This window comes from Corvus moneduloides, chromosome 12 (genome assembly GCF_009650955.1).
Source record: "Corvus moneduloides isolate bCorMon1 chromosome 12, bCorMon1.pri, whole genome shotgun sequence".
In the NCBI taxonomy this organism is placed as follows: domain Eukaryota; kingdom Metazoa; phylum Chordata; class Aves; order Passeriformes; family Corvidae; genus Corvus; species Corvus moneduloides.
Window position 1 is genome coordinate 19,398,485 of NC_045487.1, and position 22,110 is coordinate 19,420,594.

The 22,110-nt window shown below is 39.5% G+C and overlaps 1 protein-coding gene and 1 long non-coding RNA gene across 5 annotated transcripts; one reads left to right on the top strand and one right to left on the bottom strand.

Annotated features, from left to right (window-relative positions):
- The first annotated feature begins 9 nt into the window (after positions 1–9).
- On the top strand, positions 10–13,201 carry LOC116450024. Its single transcript, XR_004242630.1, has 2 exons — positions 10–1,011; positions 9,923–13,201. It is a non-coding gene; the product is annotated as an uncharacterized LOC116450024 (long non-coding RNA).
- TERB1 (telomere repeat binding bouquet formation protein 1) lies at positions 1,318–18,932 on the bottom strand. 4 transcript variants are annotated; one of them, XM_032122055.1, is made up of 20 exons: positions 18,899–18,932; positions 17,863–17,973; positions 17,549–17,677; positions 16,966–17,097; positions 16,486–16,546; positions 16,290–16,405; positions 16,028–16,150; positions 15,359–15,511; positions 14,167–14,298; positions 12,656–12,781; positions 11,518–11,675; positions 10,425–10,780; positions 8,787–8,848; positions 7,701–7,793; positions 6,201–6,371; positions 5,648–5,728; positions 4,055–4,168; positions 3,555–3,667; positions 2,809–3,018; positions 1,318–2,208 (listed from the first exon to the last, which is right to left on the bottom strand). In XM_032122055.1, the coding sequence occupies exons 1-20, from the start codon at positions 18,930–18,932 to the stop codon at positions 2,185–2,187; spliced, it is 2,499 nt and encodes an 832-aa protein (XP_031977946.1). In that variant the 3' UTR covers positions 1,318–2,184. The 4 variants fall into 4 exon arrangements, with proteins under 4 accessions (XP_031977946.1, XP_031977945.1, XP_031977944.1 ...); XM_032122054.1 differs by having other exon boundaries at positions 1,318–2,271; XM_032122053.1 differs by lacking the exon at positions 1,318–2,208 and having other exon boundaries at positions 2,285–3,018.
- Between the last annotated feature and the right edge of the window lie 3,178 nt (positions 18,933–22,110).

Consider the following 22,110-nt stretch of genomic DNA (forward strand, 5'->3'; position numbering starts at 1 on the left):
GCCGGGCAGCGCCGGCACCTGCTCAGGTACCGCCTCCTGCATCCCAGGTACCTGCTCAGGTACCTCCTCCTGCATCCCAGGTACCTGCTCAGGTACCTCCTCCTGACCCCCGCACCTGCTCAGGTACCCCCTCCTGCATCCCAGGTACCTGCTCAGGTACCTCCTCCTGCATCCCAGGTACCTGCTCAGGTACCTCCTCCTGCATCCCAGGTACCTGCCTTGGTACCTTCTCCCGACCCCCCATCTCTGCTCTGGTACCTGCTCAGGTGCCTTCTCTTGCACCTTCGGTAGCTGTCCCAGTAGTTCCCCTGCAGCCCCGCTCCCTGCCCTGCCGTGTCCCCGTGCGGTGCAGCCCTGGTGCCTGGCAGTGCCGGGCTCAGTGCAGGATCTGGGTGAGCACACGGTGTAAGTCATTGCCGACTGGTCAAGCAATAATTACCACCCAATCCTCACACCCCTGACATCTGTTTGTCCAGCAGAACCACGAAAGCACATCAGGGTTTTTGCGAACAGACTTCCCTGGGTGGTTTGTCGGATATTCCAGCTTTTCAAAGTGCTGAAATACTGCCCTGGATGGCCCAACCAGCTTAAAAGTGACATCAACTATTCCTATGCAATTTTCTTTTCATGATGTCCATTACACGTGGATTTCAAAGCACTTGTGCAAGAAAATTAAACTGATCAAGACTGTAAAGTTGATCCATAGAAGAGCAAAAGACTGACTTGCACAAATTCACACCTCAGGTTTCTGCCTGCTCCTGGTCCCTGATTTCTCTTTTGGATCCCACCAGAATGTCCCAGCAGTGTCGTTCCAGCCCTTGCCTTCCGGAGGAGGTGAAGCACCAGCAGAGGCTGCCCAAAGAGGCAGCGGGAATTTCCTCCTTGAAGAGTCTCAGAACTTGACAAGGCACTGAGCAACTCGACCGACTTTGAACTCAGCCCTGCCCCAAAGAGGAGAGGAGACTAAAGGCTCCACAGGGCCTTTAGGCCACAACCTAAACTGTATCTAAGGTGAGGTAAATTGTCAGTATTGTGATATTCTCACATTGTGTCAAGTAAAGATTTACACCTTGCATATTTTAGCCACTTGAGACATATTTCAGGCCATGATAATGTGGATACTAACACACATTCAGCAATGGATGAAGTAACAGCTTGTCTGGACTAGGTTGGAGTCCTTGGAAAAACACCTGGAGTGCGTAGGGGACCCCAATGTCCTCGTTGTTTACAGTCCACCTCAGGAGCCCTTTTGGCTCTCACTCTCCACTGAAACTTAACCCTGCTGCTGCAACAGCTCCACACAGAGACATCTTTTATAGATGTTGGAATATTTTAATAATAAAAACCCCCAAATTGCAACAGCTGAAAATATTAGAAAATGTATTTATTGTATCGTTGTCATTGTCTTTAAGCCACATCACAGTGAAAACCTAGTGCTATTACAATAACTAAACTTTTTTCCATAAGAAATTAACTATTACGTCATCATTCCTTTATCAGAACAAGTAAAAAATACAACTGAAATTGTAAGGCTATCAAGTTACCAAGGCTTTCACTAAAGCATCCTATAAAAATTGTGTAATTAGCGGAAATTCTAATTTCTGCTCACTTGAAAAATACACCAAAAAACTGTCCAACTGTAAACAGAAGCCAAATTCTGTCATTACCTACTAAGTTCAACAGTGAGTACAGTATTTCTGTAACAATGAAAGATTTGCCTCCTCTGTGCAGCAGTGTTTAACCACACATTCAGTGTTTTCTGTCACAGATACATTTTTCTGCACATGCAGCATATTCAATGCATGACAAAATATTCCACCTGCTTTAAACATTTCACTTATTAAGAGGAAACAAATTCAGACACAACATTAGCACCAGTTTCAGACATAAAATACTCATTTTTGCAATACAGCCATTTCTTACAAATGGTATAAAGCAAGCTACAAAAAGTTAAATCAAAAGTTGCATAAATCAAATGCTCAAGGTTAAATTAAGTTCCAAACTCATGTAATTTTTACTGATAGAGATTTTGTTGCCTATGATAGCATCACTTAAAGAAATTGCCAAATTATGGTAAATTAAATTTACAACGCATAACAATTCTGTCACTTGTCACTGAAAAACAGGAGTCCAAGCCAACCTAAATTCTCCAAGGGTTTGTGTCGTTCTGGCAATACCTCACTGCTACAAAGGCTGTTCTTGAACATTCTGCAACGAAATCCAAAGCACTCTTAGATGATGTTATTGATGTCCTTGTTGGTTTTTTTTCATCTATAAAATGGAGATGAAAGACACAATACCAAGATAAATGTAGCCCCAAATCACTGCACAATTATAGACCAGCTTTCAGTAGACAAAGGCTTGTCACTTAAACACTCCCATGGTCTCCAAAGCACAGGAGCAGTGCTCCCTGTGTGAGGGATGCATGATTAACCACTGGGAAACTGCTGGAGAGGCTGTCACAGACCAACATCACAAAAGAGGCTGAACAGAGAGGAGACCAACTTCCTGATAAACAGGGATTCATTCAGAGTCCTCAACTGACACTCCCACTCTCTGTACCCTGTCAGGGGGCAGAGGCACGTTCCAAGGCTCTCTGATATTTCCCTACTTTAGTTCTCTCTCTCCAAGCACCGTCCCTGATGGAATTACACCAGAGACCATTCTCATGGGCACTGCACTGACACAGGCACAATCCCATGAATGCACATTCTGAAAGCCTGTCTTTGTTTCTGCAAGGTAGTTCAGGGGCTAGTGATGAAAATGCTTACAGCATTTGCAGTTAGTAGAAAATTCAGTGATGAGTACCTGCATCTGTAACCTGTAGTACTTCTTGGAAAGGTCAACACTTGTCCGTCCTTTCTGGAAAGGGTAAGACCACAAAATCAAATTCCAGTGGTTGCCCATTTCTTTGACTCCTTTCAAAAGGCAGTTGATTTCTTCAGCTGTGAAATCTTTTCGGGCTCTTCTCCTGCTCAAAGGTCTCATGCTCATGGCCAGGGAACATATTTCATTGCTCTGAAAATAATTCTTTTAGTGTCATTAAGAATTATGAAAATTTACGTACTATTTTGCATGTGGAAGTAACGTATTACTGGCAATGCAATCTTTAGTAGTTGTAAAGAAATGGTCACACTGTCAAGGGAACAATGGTTCTTCAAGGTTTCATCCCTGCCACCACTTACCGAAATACAGTACCTTTCCATGATCTTTGTCTTCATTTCTGTTGTGCCTACATAGTTTATACTTTTAGCAGGTTTATTCCTTTAAGTTTCTGTTACTTCTATACTGTGCAAATTTTCATCAGTACAGAAGAAATCATACCTCCAGATCCATCATTCTGAAGAGATGTCAGCTGAAAAATGCTGAACTCAATTCAGGGATAAGTCAGTGTGACTGGAGTAGAACCAACACAGGAATATTTTTTTAATAAGGTTCATTTTGCTACTGGGCTCCTGTTAAAGGTGACTAAAAAAGAAACTGTGCAATTCATAGTGCTTTTATTTGGACATTTATAAATATGTGAGTGCATGATTAGGCTTTGCATAACTAACCTCATCTTTGTCAAGTGAATGTGTGCACATTTCTTTTACGTGCTGACATTTCTGGCTGCCCATCTCTTTGACTCTCTGTCTCTTCAGGTTAGCATCTTGGGTTTTTTGTAAAGCTATGAAATTGTGAACAAGGAGGCCAGTCAGTCACTTTAAAATAACTAAAATCTACTGAAAAACTGAATCTAAAATTGTAAAGGAGCATTTATTCTAATGAATCTGAATATATAACTGTTGCTTTATTAGTAATATCTCATTCTCCTTAGATCTTTTTCTCATAACCCACATTAACACATAAGGACTATTTATGAATCAGAAGCAAGTAATAGTGTTATTGATGTTCAAGTGGATTTCTATGAGTGAAAGTGTAACAGTTTATTTAAATTTTTAGCCATTTGTCTCCAATAACAATGACAGGTGCTTCTCTCAATGCCCTGACCTAAATGCAAGCACTGATCTTTCAGTTATGTATATTAGAGAATTAATTTTCTGGTAATACTCACACTTCCCATATGCAGGTGTCAAGTTATAGCTGTTAGTCCACCTAATATTTCTATTATGTTCATCTCTCTTTGAAGTATTAGATTTGTCTTTTCTACTTGGAGTCAAAAGAGTGCCTTAAAAGAATAAACAATAAAAACCCAAACAATAAAACATTACTCATCTTTCTTAGAAAAAAAACCAAATGACAAAACACAAGTTATGTTTTAGGAATTAAAATTTAAGAGAGAACCATCTTTCGAGCCATGCCACTAATCTGGTCTTGGAAGAAAGACTGGAAAATTCAGTTTACTTCTGCTTACAGAAAATGTGTACTTGCTAAAGATAATATATTGCTGTAATGGGTTTTCAAGAAGTTATACTGTTGCTTTGGTTGGGCTTTTTACATTTTAAAATACTTTAGTGGTTTTCATAAGACAAGTTAATCAATTTCTGAATCTGAAGGGGAAAAATATAAATAAATTTAAAAATCAACCCACTGGCTTTTACTGGGCATTAATTAAATAAAATAACCATGTAAACAAGGCTTTTGAAAATAAGAGTACAAAAAATAGATTTCTGGTGGGAATTTCAAAATTCAAATTTCAATTCTCATTTCAAAAGAGAATGCCTTTTAAAGGAATATTGATGTTTTAGAATTTAAGTAATGATAGAGAACTGCTTCAGCCTACTTTAAAAATCCTGGTCATCAGTCATAAGAAACAGTGTTGGTTACGAGGTGATGAGTGTAGTAGGTGTGACTTTAGTTGGAGATCTGCAGGTACCCACTACACATTCTGAAAACAATTTCTGGTGAATTATGTAAAAATATAAGGGAAGAAATACAACCATTAACATTTTTGCTATCTTAGAGAATAACATCTGTAAAAGATGAGTTTTCTGTTACCAATGGGGCAGTTGTGCATTATAAAGAACACCAGGTTTTATGGGCAACTGATGGTTCTGCAAACACAGGGCTCCCAAATTGCACTGCAGAAACTGATGGGATTTATATTCACTTTTCCATCTCTGCCCTGTTAATAACACTTCATAACAAATAAGTAAATAACAAGTAAATAGATCTGTACTAATTTCCTGATAGGTTTTTTTAGGTTACTTGCTCTAGAGCTGCTGCACAGGTTCAGGGTTCCCCTTACAGCTGTTCAGCTCCTTAGCAGAGCTCCCAGCAGGAACAGGAATGGGTCTAATGGAACAACATGGCTGGAACTGCGTAATGGAGTGGTGCTGAATCCAGGAGCAGGCAGCTGAACTTGCTCTGAGCCTGACTAAACCTCTCCATTTCAGAAATCCATGCCACAAAACTGAGAAATACCAAATGCTATGGAAGTAACCCTGACATTATTCAAAACAGGATCAACACAGCAAGTGCCAGATAACTTTGCAGTGCAATAATGTGCATTATACAATTTCATTATTATAGAATATGCATTTTCTGGCCTTATAATATACAGATTATTCTCAGAATCTAGAGGGAAAAAAAAAAAGAAAAGAACCCCAACATAATTTCCTATCCACAGCCTCCCATGGTAAAGTTCTGCAAAAGAATTAATAGACAGTAAGGGCTTTTCACATCAATTTCCAAACCAAGCCCTTACTTTGGAAACTATCCTTTTTGCTCCTAAAAGTTGATATTTCTTTATGCAGCCTGTCTTTCTTCACTGGGGCCAGCAGCATTTCTGGAAAATATAAGATGAACACCAGTACAAATGCCAGTATGTAATAACTTTCATTTTCAAAATTCCTCCTTTAAACCAGAGAAATATAGAATGTGTTCTATTTAATTCATTAGGAATTATCTTAGACCTGCAAGTGTGTAATATTAGAATGAAATTACCTTGTTATGATGTCATCCATCTACTCACACTTATTTCAACTTAATACATTCCCTTGCCTCAGGACTTGCCTATTTCTGCTAAGACATGAGAATCTCATCAAAGCCTATTACGAGCATCTGTCACCATGGCATGAAATACACAAGATCCTCAAAACAGAAGTGGCCAGTTCAGATCTCACTTAGTACAAACCATTGTAAATCAAATTCCATGAGTGAGTTTAAAACAGCAAGACAAGCAGAAGCAGATAAAAAAGTTCAGAATTTTAAATGCAATTCAAAGTAATGGTTGCAAGTACTGAAAACAAACTCCATACTTTGGCAAGTTGCAGATCTGCTGTTGTTACCAGCAGCCACTTTGCGGAGTTCCCTTCGGTATCTCTCTTCAGCTTCCAGGAGGACTCTGTGGTGGGAACACCTGTGCTGGCAACTCTGTAACATCTTGGTGAAGGTTCTACTGTTGAAGGACAGTCCTCCTGCTGTACACCCTGAGAAAAATAGGGGATTGTAGAAATAGCAATCACAGCTTCTAAAGAAGCCACCACAAAGTTCAGTTTTTCATTTTGCTCACTAGGATCATTTTGACTTCAGGTTTTCCATATTCGTGTCATTTTTATGTGCCTTCTTGAGATACTTTGTATTTTCTCTCTTAAAAAAAATTGTTTTCAACATTTTATGGAAGCAAGTTATGCTGCACTTCCAGTCCAGAAGTACTGACTGAGGCACAGATCCTCTACAGAAGTAAAAATATTGGTGGGATGGGAAGACACAGGCCTCAGTTCCATTTGCACTCCATCCAGGAGCCAAAATATATATATTATATACTTTTTTTTTTTTGAAACTTCATGTTGTTACACTTACCTGTATTAACCTTAATCAACAGTAAGTCTAGTTTAGGCATGAATTCCCTCATAGGAAGCCTTGCTGTTCATTTTTGAGGACATTCCTAGGGTAATTTATGGTTTAGTTATCCTTGGATGTCTCACAGTTAAGTTACATCAGCTGAAGGAGGACTTGTGTGAGGAGTCACAGGAAGGGCACAGGTCCATATCTGTAATGTTCTACCTTAAGATAAAGCAGTGCTAAAGCTCAGGTTGAATTTAGTTTGACAACTCAGATAAAAATAATGTTCAAAGGTGTGTTATGGGGTGCTTTGGGGTTTCTTTGGTTTTCTGTGGGTTTTTGTTTTGTTGGGGTTTTTTAAATTAAGAAACATTGACTTGATTACAAAATGCACTCACAAATCCGGAGTACCAGCAGCATTCTCAGGACCTACCGATGGAGCAGGTTGAGGAAGTAGAACCTGGGTAACTGGGCTGTAGTCATGGATTGCCATAAAACTGCCTGCCTGTACTTCACAGCAGTGAGGCAGAGAGAACAGAAGGGCTGCAGAATAGTGAGGAGGCTTAGCAGGAGAGCAAATGAGGGAAATGAGCAGGGCTACACGTTCTTCCTCCCTCTTTGCAACCAGAGAAAGGAGGAAAACACCCGCTCAAGTATTCTTCTAATTAGGGGGTCACCTGTTAAGCTACTCTGTGTTCTCTTTGTCAGTAAACCCACACTATTCCATGGACCAAAATTGCAATATGTCAGCTTTACTTCAATATTTATCTTTTATTTTAGAGGTAGAAAAAAGAAAGGAAAGGAAAGGAAAGGAAGCAGCTCAGGATTTATTGTTACGTAAGAGGTGATAGAACAAATGTGTTAAAATTTCTGTCAAGTCAATCCACTTACTGCACTGCTGACCCTTTAAGGCTTCTTCTATGTACTTTTATATACTTCTATGTATGGAGAGAAAGATCTATGATAATATTTACCTGAACACCTTAAATCTGCTATTTTATGGGATGAAGATGTAGCTGAAGTATTTCTGACTTCCTCAGTTTTCTTTGAGCAGAATGAATGTTGATCTAAATGAGGGAGGAAAAAAGTCACTAAGAAAATGTAACCTATCTTTTGCCATGGTAATCATGCATAGCATACCTACGTTCAACTGCATTTTCTATTTGTAGATTATTAAAGTTTAATTAACATAACAGCAGAAAATCTAAATGAAATTCCTCAAGTTCAATGCATCACATTCACATTTTTGTAAATCCAGAATAACCATGTTCAATTCAGTGTTTTTTCATCACTCTCCCAAAGGATATTACATCAACTTGAACACAGCAAATAACCCTGTAAACCCATATTGCTTAACTAAGCCCTATAAACTTTATTTCTCTTTGGAATCAGATGCTGAAAAATGTGATGTACTGGAATAATGCATATTCTCAGATAAGCAGGTGTAGCCTGGAGATCAGCTTGTCACCTGTAAAGCTCCCATTCTGGCAAATTCTAATCTAATGAATACTTAGCAATTTTATAAATTAACAGGAAACTAAACAGTGAATAAAGATTTGATTGAACAGATCCCAGTTCTGAAATAAATGCATCAGACTAGGATTAATGCAAATCTGAAAAGCTTCTCTCTTAAACACATGTTCAACATGTAGGAACACATCAGGCAAAAGTCACTCTCGCAGGCAGGTTCTATCCCCTACCTCACAGACACAGGACCAAACCTGCATTTTCTATTAGTGGTTTTCACTGGTCAGTACAGATTAAACACTAAACTTAATCTCTGATACATTCATTTGAATAGTTAAAGTCAATTTTAAAAAAAGAAAGCTAAAATATGTATTAGAAGAAAAGTAGAATAACAGTTCTCCTGGTAAAATTGTGTACAGTATAAAATTCCAACACTGTGCAAACCAGTTAAAGGATATTACACACAATGCACTCTCTGTCATGTAATGATACATAACAAGTGATAAATAGTAGTGATAAACATACACAAAGCTAATTAAAATCTCATTAAGAACAAAATCAGCTCAGAAAGGAATATGTGTAGCTATTTGTACCTGATGTGCACGTCTGTTTCATATTTCTAACAGTCTCTGCTGGTTGTTTAAATAACTGTTCACTGGGAAGATCAAAATGTGAACAAATTACAAACAATAAAAACAACATACATTTACCTGCAAATGAATACACACACTTCAAGGGCACAAAAGAAACAATCAAATATATAAAATCAAATATATAAAAGAGAAAACTCTAAAAAAATTATTCTAATTATCCCAAGTTACTGGACTTCTGGTACCCAGCATGTAATCAGTGCATGTTAAAACCTGTTTACAGAGATCTGTGATTGGCATTCCTTGCAGTCTGTTCAGCAGGGAGTGCAGAGCTTTCAAGGGGTGCTGGTTTCCAGAGTAATTTGCAATCCTGATTCACATAAGGATTACCTAGTGCACATAAAACTTTCACAAAATCTTCAGAATACTGTAGCCTTCACTATTTGTAGCAAAAGCTCCAAAAGATAATTAGGTTTCTTCTTTTCTTGCACTGATTAACTTCTGTGCAACCAACACACTGCTGTGATACCCTGATTGAGGATTTTTGTGTCACTGACTCCCTCTGAAAGCTGCAGGAGCAAGGAGCCTGACCCGTGGTTACTTTTCAGTAATTCCTGTGTTCACAAACACATGTTCAAGGAGAGACTTTTTTTTAATGATGTCTTAATAGTTTTGTGCTTCAGAGCCCAGAACAACAAATAAAGAAGCTGTGTGAAATTATGCTAACCAGTAGCAAAACAAAATTTACCTGAATTTACCATGGTAATTTCTGTGGTAGTTGCAAAGTAACAATATAATACCAGGAAACTGCATAGAGCAAGGTGCAGCCAGACACATACAAAAAAGCACAATAAAAATGTGGAACTCAAAAAGCCCAAACAAAACATAAAACCCCCCAAAAATGTCGTTTTGGTGATACTTTCTCATTGACTGTCTTGCAGGATATTCCAGATATAAACTCAAGAGAATGGAATCTGTATTTATGATTGCAAGTTGGCTATAAATAATTTTGGGTTATCAAGAGGAAAGATATCCATAAGAAGCAATAGAAAAAGAGGAAAATTAGCATTTGTGTGAGAGCAACGAGTAAGAGAACAGAGAATGACTAAACAGGGCTGTTCCTTTCTCTTCCCATGCAGGGCAGCAATGGAACATGAGGGGAGAACAGCAGAGGTGCTGAAACTTTGCCCCCTACTTTGCAGACACTTCAATTTCAAAATTTTTCTGAGCAGTTCTCTACCTGTTGTTTTCCTAGTAAGTGCACATTACAGAAACCATTGTGGTTTTATCCGAACCAATGGGTTAAATCTTGATCTGTTACATCAGTGAGAACTTTGGGGCAAAAGCCAGGGATGATTTTCACCACTATGCTGAAAACATGCCCTGAAACAGGCTCTCTGTACAACACCACCACTCAGAGAAAGAGATCAGGAGCTTTTGTTACTACGATGACCATAAGCTTTGATCTGTGACCTCAAAAACACTTTCACAGCATAATCTCTAGTGGGCCACCAAAAGGCTATGTCTTTTCTCTAGATGAAAAAGATAGTTAGTAACAGATAATTTAAAAGGCTGACATTCAGCTTGGAAATTACTGAAGAAAAACAACTTAATATTTCTGCTTAGGTGTAAGATTCTTACCCTGCTTGAAGACCAGACTGACTTTTTACACAAGCAGTTTTTCCATTTATACTGTGACTTTGAGGTACACTGTCTGTTTGCAGCTCAGTAACTGAACATGGATTATTCCTCTGTTCAGTTTGTCTGGTAGAAGCTGCATCCATAGTGTTCACTGTTTCATTTTTTTGTGGAGCAGAAGTTGCAGATGGAGCAAGAACCTGATTATTCAACTTTGAGGTCAATTGTGGACAACAGACTTCTTTATGTGTTCTTTCTGTGTGCATCTTTGGATCAGCAGGATTCACTTCATGGGATTCTAATGCTTCAGAATTGGCTACTGAAGATTCATCTACAAGTATTTCTCCTTGCACTCTTCCCTGTATTGAAAAATACTGGTTAGTGACTATGTGAGCTCTGTAAAAATCGTAAATAAATCTAGTAACAGGATTAACTAGATAGTGTAACTCTGAGGGTAAAGCAAATTCCAGAGAAGCTTCAGAAAAGCCCCTGACCGAGCTGAGAGCCAACAAGACAGCAATGCCACTGAAGGTGCTGAAGGGGTACTTACTAAGTGGTAATTTCAGACTGAAACAATGAATTTGCTACTAATGCAAGGCACTGCTAGAACTTAAGATCCATCTAAATAACTCATAAACTTGCTGTTCCAAACCCACAGATATTTAGCAGCTATAAAGCACAAGGGAAATATGAAACAGCTTTATCTCAGCTTATGTTCACATTCTCCTTTATCATCTATCCCACCCCAGCTGTACAACCCTGAGCATTTCATGCCTGCAAATATTAAAATTATAGGTTTGAATGTCCAGCAATTAAAAATAAACTCATTTTCTTCTTTTTCTGTCTTGTAAAAAATCTGGTTTTACAATAAAATAGAATACTTCATAAAATAGAGGTGCCCCCATTCTCTGCACACCTGTAACTCGGCCTGATCTACAATAATGATAAAAGTTGCAGGTTGCAGTTTCATACAAATCCAATGTTTTTCCTGGTGTTTTTGCTCACATTGAAATTATCTTAAAGGTTTACTTTCTCTTTCTCGCTAAACTCCGGAAAGATGTGATTAGTTTTATCCTATTTTGGTAAATAGGCCAACCTCATCATGCTCTTTTTCCATCAAGTTTATTCTGTGTAAAATTTCTTTTGCTTTCTTCCAGTAGTCTTGTAGACATCTTTTTCTGACTTGCGCACCCAACTCTTCTGCATTGTTCACATTTAATGAGTTATCATATGATTTCAGAGACAACTGCTCAGCTTTAAAATATAAAACAACATTAATATTTAAAATTTTATCAATTAACATCTCAAAAAGTATTTATCATATTTTAGTGGGTGACAGCCCCAATAATTTAATGCAAAATAACAATTTTAGTAAAACTTAAATTTATATATAAATGTTAACACACTTCAAATATAAGCTGCAGTTACAAGAGGTGAGCTTGTAATTACAGTTACTATAAACTGTTTGCACAATGATGCTGTGGAAAAAATACTTTTTCATTGATTTAAACCTAACCCTATAGGTTTTTAACCCGTATGAGTCTCTGCTTTTTCAAAAAGCAGTTCCATATTAATGGACACTACAAATCCCAACACCCTCTCAATCTTACACAAAACTCTCAGTTATGCTTTCAGCACAAAAGTGTAGATACAGGTTTGTTTTTTACTAAATAGGAATTGAATACCTTCCATGCTCTAGTGATTAGAAGAAAAGGTATCTCTGTTTCATTGGTAGTATTGTACAAATAATTAATAAAAGCTTAGTGTACCTTAAAATAAGGGTGTATTTCAAAAGAAGGGTGTACTTCAAAAAGAAAGATCAGGATTTCTTAATACTGGAAATGAATGTAGTCACAGTGATTTCAGGCTTGATTGTCTCTGGTTTATTTGCTCTCTCTAGTGGTACATCCCCAGGAGGAGAGCATCCATGGGGTGTTCAATGACAATGTTAGTATTTTCCACAAAATTTCTAGACAGGAAAGCTTTTAAGAACTGGCCCTACATGGAGAGGTTTCACAAATGCATTATTGCAACATCACTGGAGTTTTTACTTCTCTTTTTTCTGCCTAAGACAGTTCTTCATTGCAAATAGGCAACTTTCTCTGCAGAAAACAAACATCTTTTGGAGTACACAGAATTACAAAGCTGCCACAGTTAAAATCACTTAGGGAATCAGCAGAACACAGAGATGGAAATAATCACTGTCATTTTTAAAGCAAAAACAGCAAGCTTACTCATTTGTTTGCAGTTCTGCAGCACAAAAGTAGCAGCTTTGATGAGTTCCTCGTCCTGAGATTCTGTCAATACCTGAATCATAAGTGGCAGACCATTGTTCTGGAGCAGTTCACACTGGTTTTCTTCTACAACAGGACATGGTAAAGGAAAATAGGCTGGTTTCAGCCTCAGACACCTTAACCTCACAGTAATTTTAAGAGCTAATAGTAGCAACTTTCCATAAGTTTCTGTAGAAAAAGAGATTTGCATTACAGACCTGAGCCTGCTGCAATGACCCAGCAGGAGAGCTTTACACCACACAGGATGATTTGACAAGAACTCAAATTTCTGTAAGAAAACTGAAGGATGACTGAGACAAATTATATGATGGAGTTCCAAGCTCGCTTAATTGTGGCCTAAAACATTCGAATTATGACTTCTCTTCCTCCATTACCTGCTCCTGGAGTAGATAATGCTACATTTCTGTAAGCCCTGAGATGTAGAAATATCAAAACCTTAAAGTTTATAATTAGCAAAACTCTAATAAAATTAGTAGTTTAATCCTGGTCTAGCCAATCTGTCCCTCATTTACTATGTAATTAGCTAATTTTTTAAATTGTGATCTCATTTGCATATGTATTCATAAAACTGATAACTTGCTAAAAATAGTTTTCTTGTTTAAACTTAATTCTAAAAAGAAAGTATTTTTATTTTGACAGCGTTGACATTTTAAGAGAAGCTTTTATTCTGTTGGTTTAATCATTTTTCTATTCAAAAGACATTTTCCATTAAGCCTTGTTTCAATTAATTCTTCATGAAAAAATGTCTTTTAAAATAAATTTATGACCTATTGAGCTAATTATTGCACATTATTGGCACTCAGAGGATGAAAATTAATCAGAATTTTTGAGCATAATCCCCTTTTCTTGTTTATCTGAACATACATGAGAAAAAAACAGTAATACAAATGAACTTCCCTTTCTATTTGCCTGTACTACCATAAAATACCAACTGAAGTGCTATATTTTTGGTATGCTTGATATGCCTAAGAAATGCTTGGGCAAGCCCTAAGGAACATGACAAAAAACCATTTCAGGGCTACCTAGTGCTTATGTGACTTCAAAACCAATGCTCTTACATGGCTTTTACAAATATTACTGGCCTTGTAAGCAGCGGACAGAAGCTGTATGCACCAAGGACCATGAAAAGAGAGCTCAGGACAACTCATTTGCTCTGTCTGGATTGTAGCAGTTTTCAGGTCTGGGTTAATTATTCCCTGTGATCCCTACGCTCAGCTCTGAGTTCTTGCATATTAGTCTACTTTTTCAAAGCTATTAAAGACACTTGCTACTAAAAAGCTTTAAAATGTAAAGATGGAACATTATAAAAAACTTTTTTTTCCAAATATTAACGTTATTTAATAGAACTCTCCCTCGCGTTCCAGTCTTGATGAAGTGACACCACTGGAGGAGTCGGTGTATGAAAACTTAGGAGAAGCTGACAGAAAGAAAAAAGAAAAAGCAAATCTTACCACAAACTTCAGTACAGTGTCCAATTGTTAGAATAATACTGATTTTTTCTCCTGTGTTCAGTGTCTCATTGGACAGCAGCTTCAGCAGCTCTGACACAGTGTGATACTTTGCCAAGACAACACCCACGGCAGCTGTTTGTTAAAACAATTGGAAGGAAAAGAAACTAGATACTAAGCGTGTAGGAATCATCCAAGTATAAAATGCTGGGTTTTGAGGAAACTCTAGAGACCCCCCCAAAGCCTTGGACCTGCTCAGCCCTGTCCTGCTCTGCCTTTCACTTTAACACTTCAGATTACCACATCCCTCCTGTGCTGCTCCCAAATCCAACCCTGCCCTTCCTCCCAGCTCCACGGAGATGTGGTAGAAGATAATGATAAACAAGGGCTTTTCACTGTGCAAGTTTTGGAGATCTCTGCTGAGCTTCTCCACATCCTTTATCAGCTCCAGTATAGGGCCAGGAAGAGTTGAATAAGCTTTGACACAGAGTATCTGCCACAAAAAGAAGGGCAAGCCCTTCCTGAAACTGGGAACATCCATGCTGAGGCCTAATCCTGTCACACACGAACTGACTTGAAACTACACTCAGAACTAGTGCAGGGTTATGCTTTTAAACTTTTGTGAACTTCCATTTCAAGCTCTTATGGCAGAAGTGGCAGGTACACAAACGATGGCCACAGCACAGATTTGTCAGGAACACAGGTTTCTCCAAACCTTCTGATGGAATACACAAGACCTCAGTGGGAGAGCACTACCCAGCCAGCAAATCAGAGCAGATGTGTGTTCTGCAGAAATACCACATTTGTTCAGCTCCACCTCTGAGTTACTAAAGCTTCCTACAGCTACACAATTTATTATTCAGGCACAGGCCTAACTCCAGGATCCAAACTGACTGCCATGCCCAGTGCTCAGCTTTACCTACCCAAAACTAGCTCTAGCATCTTACTTTTAATTTTCAGTAGGGTTTAAATTTCACTGTGTTTATTTTAGCAATAATGGGAAAGTAATCCACCTCAGATGAACTGAATCACTCCTCATTTACACCTTTGAATTCTAAAAAAATCTGCAACATCCACTGGGATGTATATAACTTAACTGCCTTTAAGCATCCATTTATAAAACTCTTCCACCAACACGAGACTTTAAAAATTGCATTTTAGAATTATCATAGATAAAAAATGTCTTTTCACTCACAGTTATTAGCAATGCAGGCATCCAGAGTCTTTGTTACTACCACTGCAAGTTTCATGCTCGAGTGACTCAAACAGGAATCATGCATAAGCTCAAGGAGAACTTTGGCTAATGTATCCAATCCTCCAATAGAAACAAAATATTTCTGTACGTATGCTTAGTGAAAAACAGAAAAAATGTGATTTAAGCAATACAGTTTGCAAATTATTTTAGCATTTTACCAAGTAAGTTTATCACAGTTTTTCTGTCATTACATTTCTTGTACAACAGAAGCTGGATATATATTAATCTCAAGAAATGTAGTAACTGCATATAAAATAGTTACAGGAAACAGTGACCCTAATATGCGCATACAAATAGCAAACATCATGCCTGAGTTCTACCTAAGTCACTGTTTCCAGTCATGTAATAATGACTTTTATTTAGAAATACTTTTAATCAAAACAGCTTCCAAATAGTTTTTACTGACCTTGTGAAATGCAACCAGTTTGTGGCTATTTGTGGACTTAAGCACAGTGCAGTCTAAGTAAAGATGGTGGAATACAGTTGTCAAAGTTGGAAGAACAGTAAGTGACTTTGTAGAGATTGACAAGAAAGAAAAAACCATTTAACTCTCTAATTAAACTTACTTTTAACAAATGCAAAACTGTGTAAAGCTTGAGGTGCACTTACAGTTATTTGCAACTGTGAGACCAAGAAATGAACAAATGGGACGAACTATCTCAGGCTCTGTGCAACTCTCGAGCCACTCTTTGGCATAGGGAAAAACTGAGCAGCAAATGTTTTGATTATCTTCTGGAAAAATAGAAACAAAGGACCCCAAATCAAAATGTAATGAAATGAAATTTCAGCTGAAAAGTAAAAATGAAACCAAAGTATTACCAGTTTCAAGAATAACTTTAAACTTCTTTCACAATTTTTAGGGAAAACGTACCATTCTGGGGATTGTTCACACAGGCACAGAGAGTGCTGCACACTGAAGACCAGAGCTGATAGCAGGGGTCAGTATTTTCATCTGACAGATTCTTCTCAGAGGTGGGGAGAGTTGTTCTGTTAAGGACAATGCAAACAAGTCCCAAAGAGTCAAGGCAACATAACTGCTAACCAGTCTATTATCTGTCTGTGGTTACCTGAATAACTGCAGCAGCAGGCTGATGCAGCCTGTATCTCTGACATAGGTTTGCCCATTTTCTAAAAGAGAACACACACAAGACTCCAGAGACAAATGCAAATGCAGACAAAATCTTAACATCAAGTTTAATTTACATACATACATTCCCTTTACCAAGTACGTATCCTCCCCAGAAGAAATACAAAATCATATCAACATACTGGGAAAAACACCTTTCTATGGTTTTTCTATACACTCTCAGAAACTACGGCTTTGCATTTGCAAACTGTATTTTTAGAACTGAACCACGTTCTGCTGTTTAAGGAAATCCCAGTGAGCAATGACCTACTTAGACAATTCAGGTTCAGTTACATGCAAACATTCATCTTTATAAATTAAATTTACCAAAACATTACTTATCAAATGTTCCAAATTTTGTACTGAAGATTGGCAAATAGAAAAAGAGTGTTGTTGTAACACAGAAAAGAACCCAACTTACTGTTATTTGAAACCAGTACTAAGATGACGTAAACAGACATTCTTTTCAAGTTCACACCAGAATCCTTTTTAATTAAAAATAAAATGAGGTCTTCAAACAATTCAGAAGTACACAAAGTCTGTTGACAATACACTGAAAATAGAAAGTGAAAACCATTAAGTCCTAAAGTAAGCCACTCATAATCCTAAACTATTAAGTCTCAGTTGTGGCCTGTATGTGGCGAGTGGAGACAAGGCAGGACTACGAAGTGAGGGTTCCCCCTGCAGTGAGTTCTACACCAATCAGGACCCTGGCAAGCTTTGGAACAATCTAGGAGTCATTTAGCACTTGCTGCTGAGGGAGAGGGGGAGTACGGGTGTGTCTGGTAATTTAAAGACATCCTTTGTACACGAATCAACAAGGCATTGATCAAATCTGGGGATGGACAGTGGAACTGGGGCACCTTTATTGCCCCTTGCTCCAACTGACAATCTTGTAGTCTCGTTTTGTGAGACCAAAAAAAAAAAAAGGGAGACAAAGCACAACCACTAGTAATGATGGGGCCAAACGCACTCAGAAATACAAAAAATATTATTTTTATTACCATTACTCTCTATAATAATCCCCAATGTAAATAAAGCTGCTTCCTTTACTATGCAATGAACACTCGACTTGGCAAGGTCATTTATAAACATCAAACCACCAATTTCTCGAAAGTATTCACTTGCTTCACCTACAAGAGAAAAAAAGAACAAAAACTTTTGCTTTTGCTTCTCTGCAAAACAAAAGGCTTCTAAGACTTTACAACATCTCAAACCTCATATCCTTTAGACAACACTTTTACAGTGCTCATCAGTTTCTTAACATACATGGTGAACATAAATGAGTGCATTGTTTCTAAGGAAAAGCATTTCTTACTGTTTTGTTGACAAATGGAATAGATAGTGATCAAAGCCTCTTTCTGAGACACAGGGCAGTCCATCTGATATTTAAGGCATTCAAGCAGTAAGTTCAGATCTGTTTTCACATCTAGGAGCAAACACAAAACACTTCATTAAAATTGTTATATTTGCTATATATTAATCTATCCAGTATTAGAATAAACCTGTCCAAAATGTAGTATGTGCATGTATTTTTAAAAAGGGGGGGGAAAGTGAGCCAAAATGGAGCTACATCACTTCTATTCACCCACAAACAACAAACACACCTAGCCTAGAAATATTTCTGTCCACAGTTTGTTATTTGAGCATGATTTCCTTTGTTAGGAAATATTCTAATATTTCTGGCCTTTAATTATTAGTTAACTGTTAAGTGTGATGTAAGCTACTAAATATTAAATTCACAATTGCAAGGTGCATTAAGTGTAAATAATACACAACAATTAAAATATTCAGAGTGCAAATAGAGTTGAAAATCTATAGAGTAGTAAGGGAAGAGTCCAACAGCACAAGGCTGCTCCATGGTACTAAGTTACAAGAGACATAAATCATGCACCACAGCAGCAGAGCCCTCAATCAGGTGGTTAGAGAGGCAACACAAAGTATTCTCTGGGCACCTACATACAACCCTAGGTGGGTAAACAAACTTGGAAAATCTGTTTCTTAGTCTTTGGGGTATCATAAAAAGACTTTTTTGATAATTATTTGCAATAGTACACAGCAGGTATTGGATATTGTAAACCCTTGTAAGATTTGGGGCTTCTGAAAGTTAAAATACAATAAAAATGTGGATAAATATTAGCAAATTAAAAAAAAAAAAAGTGACTTTGTGGTGGTGTACTTTACTACTTGTAAGTAATTGGATTTACCCTTTATATATCCAATACAGTATCCAAAATTTGGCAAGAAGAACATTTTCCCAACAGCACACCACCCCATGACAGGCCTATCACAGTCTACTAAAACTTTGTAAAATTGATGCAGATTATAATGACAAATTATATTAGATATCTTACCACACTGATTTTTCTGCACATTTTGAGTGTTCATTTTTGCTTTATCTCTGTTCTTGTTCTACAACAGCAAGGAAAAAGTGTTTTCAGTTCTGTTCAGTTTAGCAGTTTTTATAGTGTCTGCAGAATAAATGACATCATTTTTCTAAAATGCACTCTTTCCAGTTTTCTGCCTTTACTCTGTCATCTGACACACACATACAGTTTAATGTATTCTTGCATGGCAAAGTTCTCCTTTGGAAATAGAGTATTTTAGAATAACCCTGCATTTGTAACTACTGCGTTATCATCTTTTGAAAGTGGACACTCTGCAGGAATCAGGTAATTCCATGTTCCCACTGAGGGACACTGTTAATGTCCCTGTCAGTAAAGGATATCCCCTGCTCTGTGTCACTGATCACAACAAAGCTGAGCCAATTTTCCTTACAATAGAGGCCAACTTTGCCATCAGCCAACATGTGGCACTCAAGTAATGTTACTTAGGGGGTGAACACTATAAAACACTCAGCCTTCTGCTGCTCAAGGAGCCACTAAACCATCAGTGTTGTTCTAGTGGTACCGAACAAACCAAAGGCAATGAGCACAGAGACATATTCCTTACACTAAGAATTTATTTTAATTCACCAAAGACATTGCCACATTACATGAACCACGTAACCCACAAAACCCCACATCACTGATTCTTCACAAACCCACTGTGGCAGCCTCTGAGAGCTGAGCAGCAGTGACACTTGGAGGCAGAAGGATGGTCCCTCAAACATACCCCAAGTCCCAAACACAAAAGGTTGATGCAAGCATCACAGTAACCTATTACTCAATTTCTCAAAAAATTACTTAGCTCCAGGTAGAAACTTTAAATCAGTGGTGAATCCAGCTTAATAATGGATTAGCTTTCCTTCTCAAAGTGGAGCAAAGGCTGGAAGCAGTATCAGTGTCATCTTAATGAAGACAGACAGCCCTGCTTTCTGTTTAGTTACTGATTGTCCCCATTCCTTTGCTGCTTCCATTAGAGAGGGAGAATTTAGAGAGTTCATCTCCCTTTAACTTTTCAGAAGTGATAATAGACATGCATTTCATTTTCCTGCAAATCCAACCCTGCCACAACAGGGAAAAGCATGCAAGCCTTCTTCACCTCTTTTTGTCCTACTGCTACAACCCCACCAGCCTAAGAGAAAACAAAAACCACCTTAACAAAAGGAGGGCTGTAAAAATGAGTTCGCTCTGGAGCTAATTGCATTTCAGAAGAGTTTAATTTAATACGTGTCTATACAATTATACAATATAGGAAGCACAAGGGGTTAAAACCGTATGTATACAAGGACACATCTGGACCTTACCTGGATCTTTTACTTTTGCAGCCTACACGAAACAGTATTTATACACCAGCCTACGTTAATTAGATGCAAATAGCTCACCTCTGTTGGTGCATCACAGGGCAAGGTGGAAAGACAAGCAACTATATTTGCTTCAACAAACATCTGGCAAATGTTGCATATAAAACAGATTACCTCTTCTCCGTCAGTTATGGAAAATAACCCAGTAACATCCCTTCAAACCTCAAAAACCACTCCTGGAGAAGTGTAGATCTGTCAGTGTGTGTGTTCAGCAGCACTAGAGCACATGGCTGGCACGGTCAGTAGACCAGCCAGCCTCGGTGGGATTTGTTCTTTGAAACCCAGGGACCAAATCCCAAAGAAGGGGGAAGTCCGGATTGCTGGCGTCCTGTGGAAATCAAACCCCACAGCAGCAGCTGAGGCCGTGAGGACGCTGTGCTGTGGAACAGGACTTGGGGGTGTTCTGGCCTATTTCAGCTCCCTCCCACCCCTCCTCTCTCAGATGAGCTCTGTGTGTGATTTACAGCTCATTATTCGAGCTCCACTTTGAAGTCTTAACAAGCACTCCAGATCAGCCCAAATATAAATAGGAAAGAACAGAGAAAAAAAATATTTTTAAAGGGGCGGGAGGAGGGGCGGGAGGAGGGGGGGGCGGGAGGAGTGGCGGGAGGAGGGCAACAGTCGAAAAATGAAACGCCAGCTGCATTCTTCTGTGGCAGGGCTGGGGAGTCCCGAGGGGGGAAATGGGGCATGGCTTGGGTACCTGTGATCCGGCGGCGCGGGTGGCTCCGGGCAGACCCCGAGGCGAGGCGGGTGCCGGCTGCCGAGCACTGCCCGCCGGGCTGAGGGCTGGGATCTCCGGGCTGAGGGGGAGCGGCGGCCCCGCCGGGCTGAGGGCTGGGATCTCCGGGCTGAGGGGGAGCGGCGGCCCCGCCGGGCGGAGGGCAGTGCCCGGCCTGGCCCCTCAGGAGCCGCCGCAGCGCCGCTCGAGCGCCTCAGGGCACGGCCGCCCTCGGACTTGGGACAACCCTGAGCCTTCCCCTCAGCCAGGCGGGAAGCAATTGGAATTGTAGAATCGTCAGGGATGGAAGAAATCTCTCACACCAGTTCAACCGTCAGCCCAGCACTACCATTGCAAACCCTAAACCACTAAACTATTTCCCAGTGTCAGATCCAGAGGCCTCTTAAAAACCTCCAGGGATGGCGACTCCACCACCTCCCTGGCCAACCAATTCCCAGGCCTGAACACCTGAACAGTGAAAAAATCTAATCTGAATTTCATCTTTCAACTTGAGGCCGTTTCCTCTGGTTCTTACTGCAGGCACGGCAGAAGAGACCGGCCCCACTGCACTGCACGCTCCTGGCAGGGAGTTGGAGAGCGCGATGCCCCTCCCAAGCCTCCTCCAGACTGAACAAACCCAGCTTCCTCAGCTACTCCTCATGGGGCGCTTTCCCAAGCCTTCATAAGCCTTGTTGCCCTTCTCTGGACACGCTCCAGCCCCTCAATGTCCTTTTTCACGAGGGGCCTAGAGCTGGACGCAGCACTCAAGATGTGCCCAGCACAGAGGGACAGGCACTGCCCTGGTCCTGCTGCCCACACTAGTGCTGACACTGGCCAGGTGCCGCTGTCCTGTTGCCCACTTGGGCACACATTGGCTCATACCGAGGCAGCTGGTGACCTGCAGGATGTGGCACTTGGCCTTGTGGAACCTCGCACCGTTGTCCTTGGCCCATTGATCGAGTCTGTCCCAGTCTGGCAGCGGAGCCTTCCCGTCCTCCAGCAGATCCACACTCCCACCCAACTGGCTGGCTGCAAATTTACTGAGGGTGCTCTCAATCCCCACACACAAATCATCAATAAAGGTGTTAACCAGGACCAGC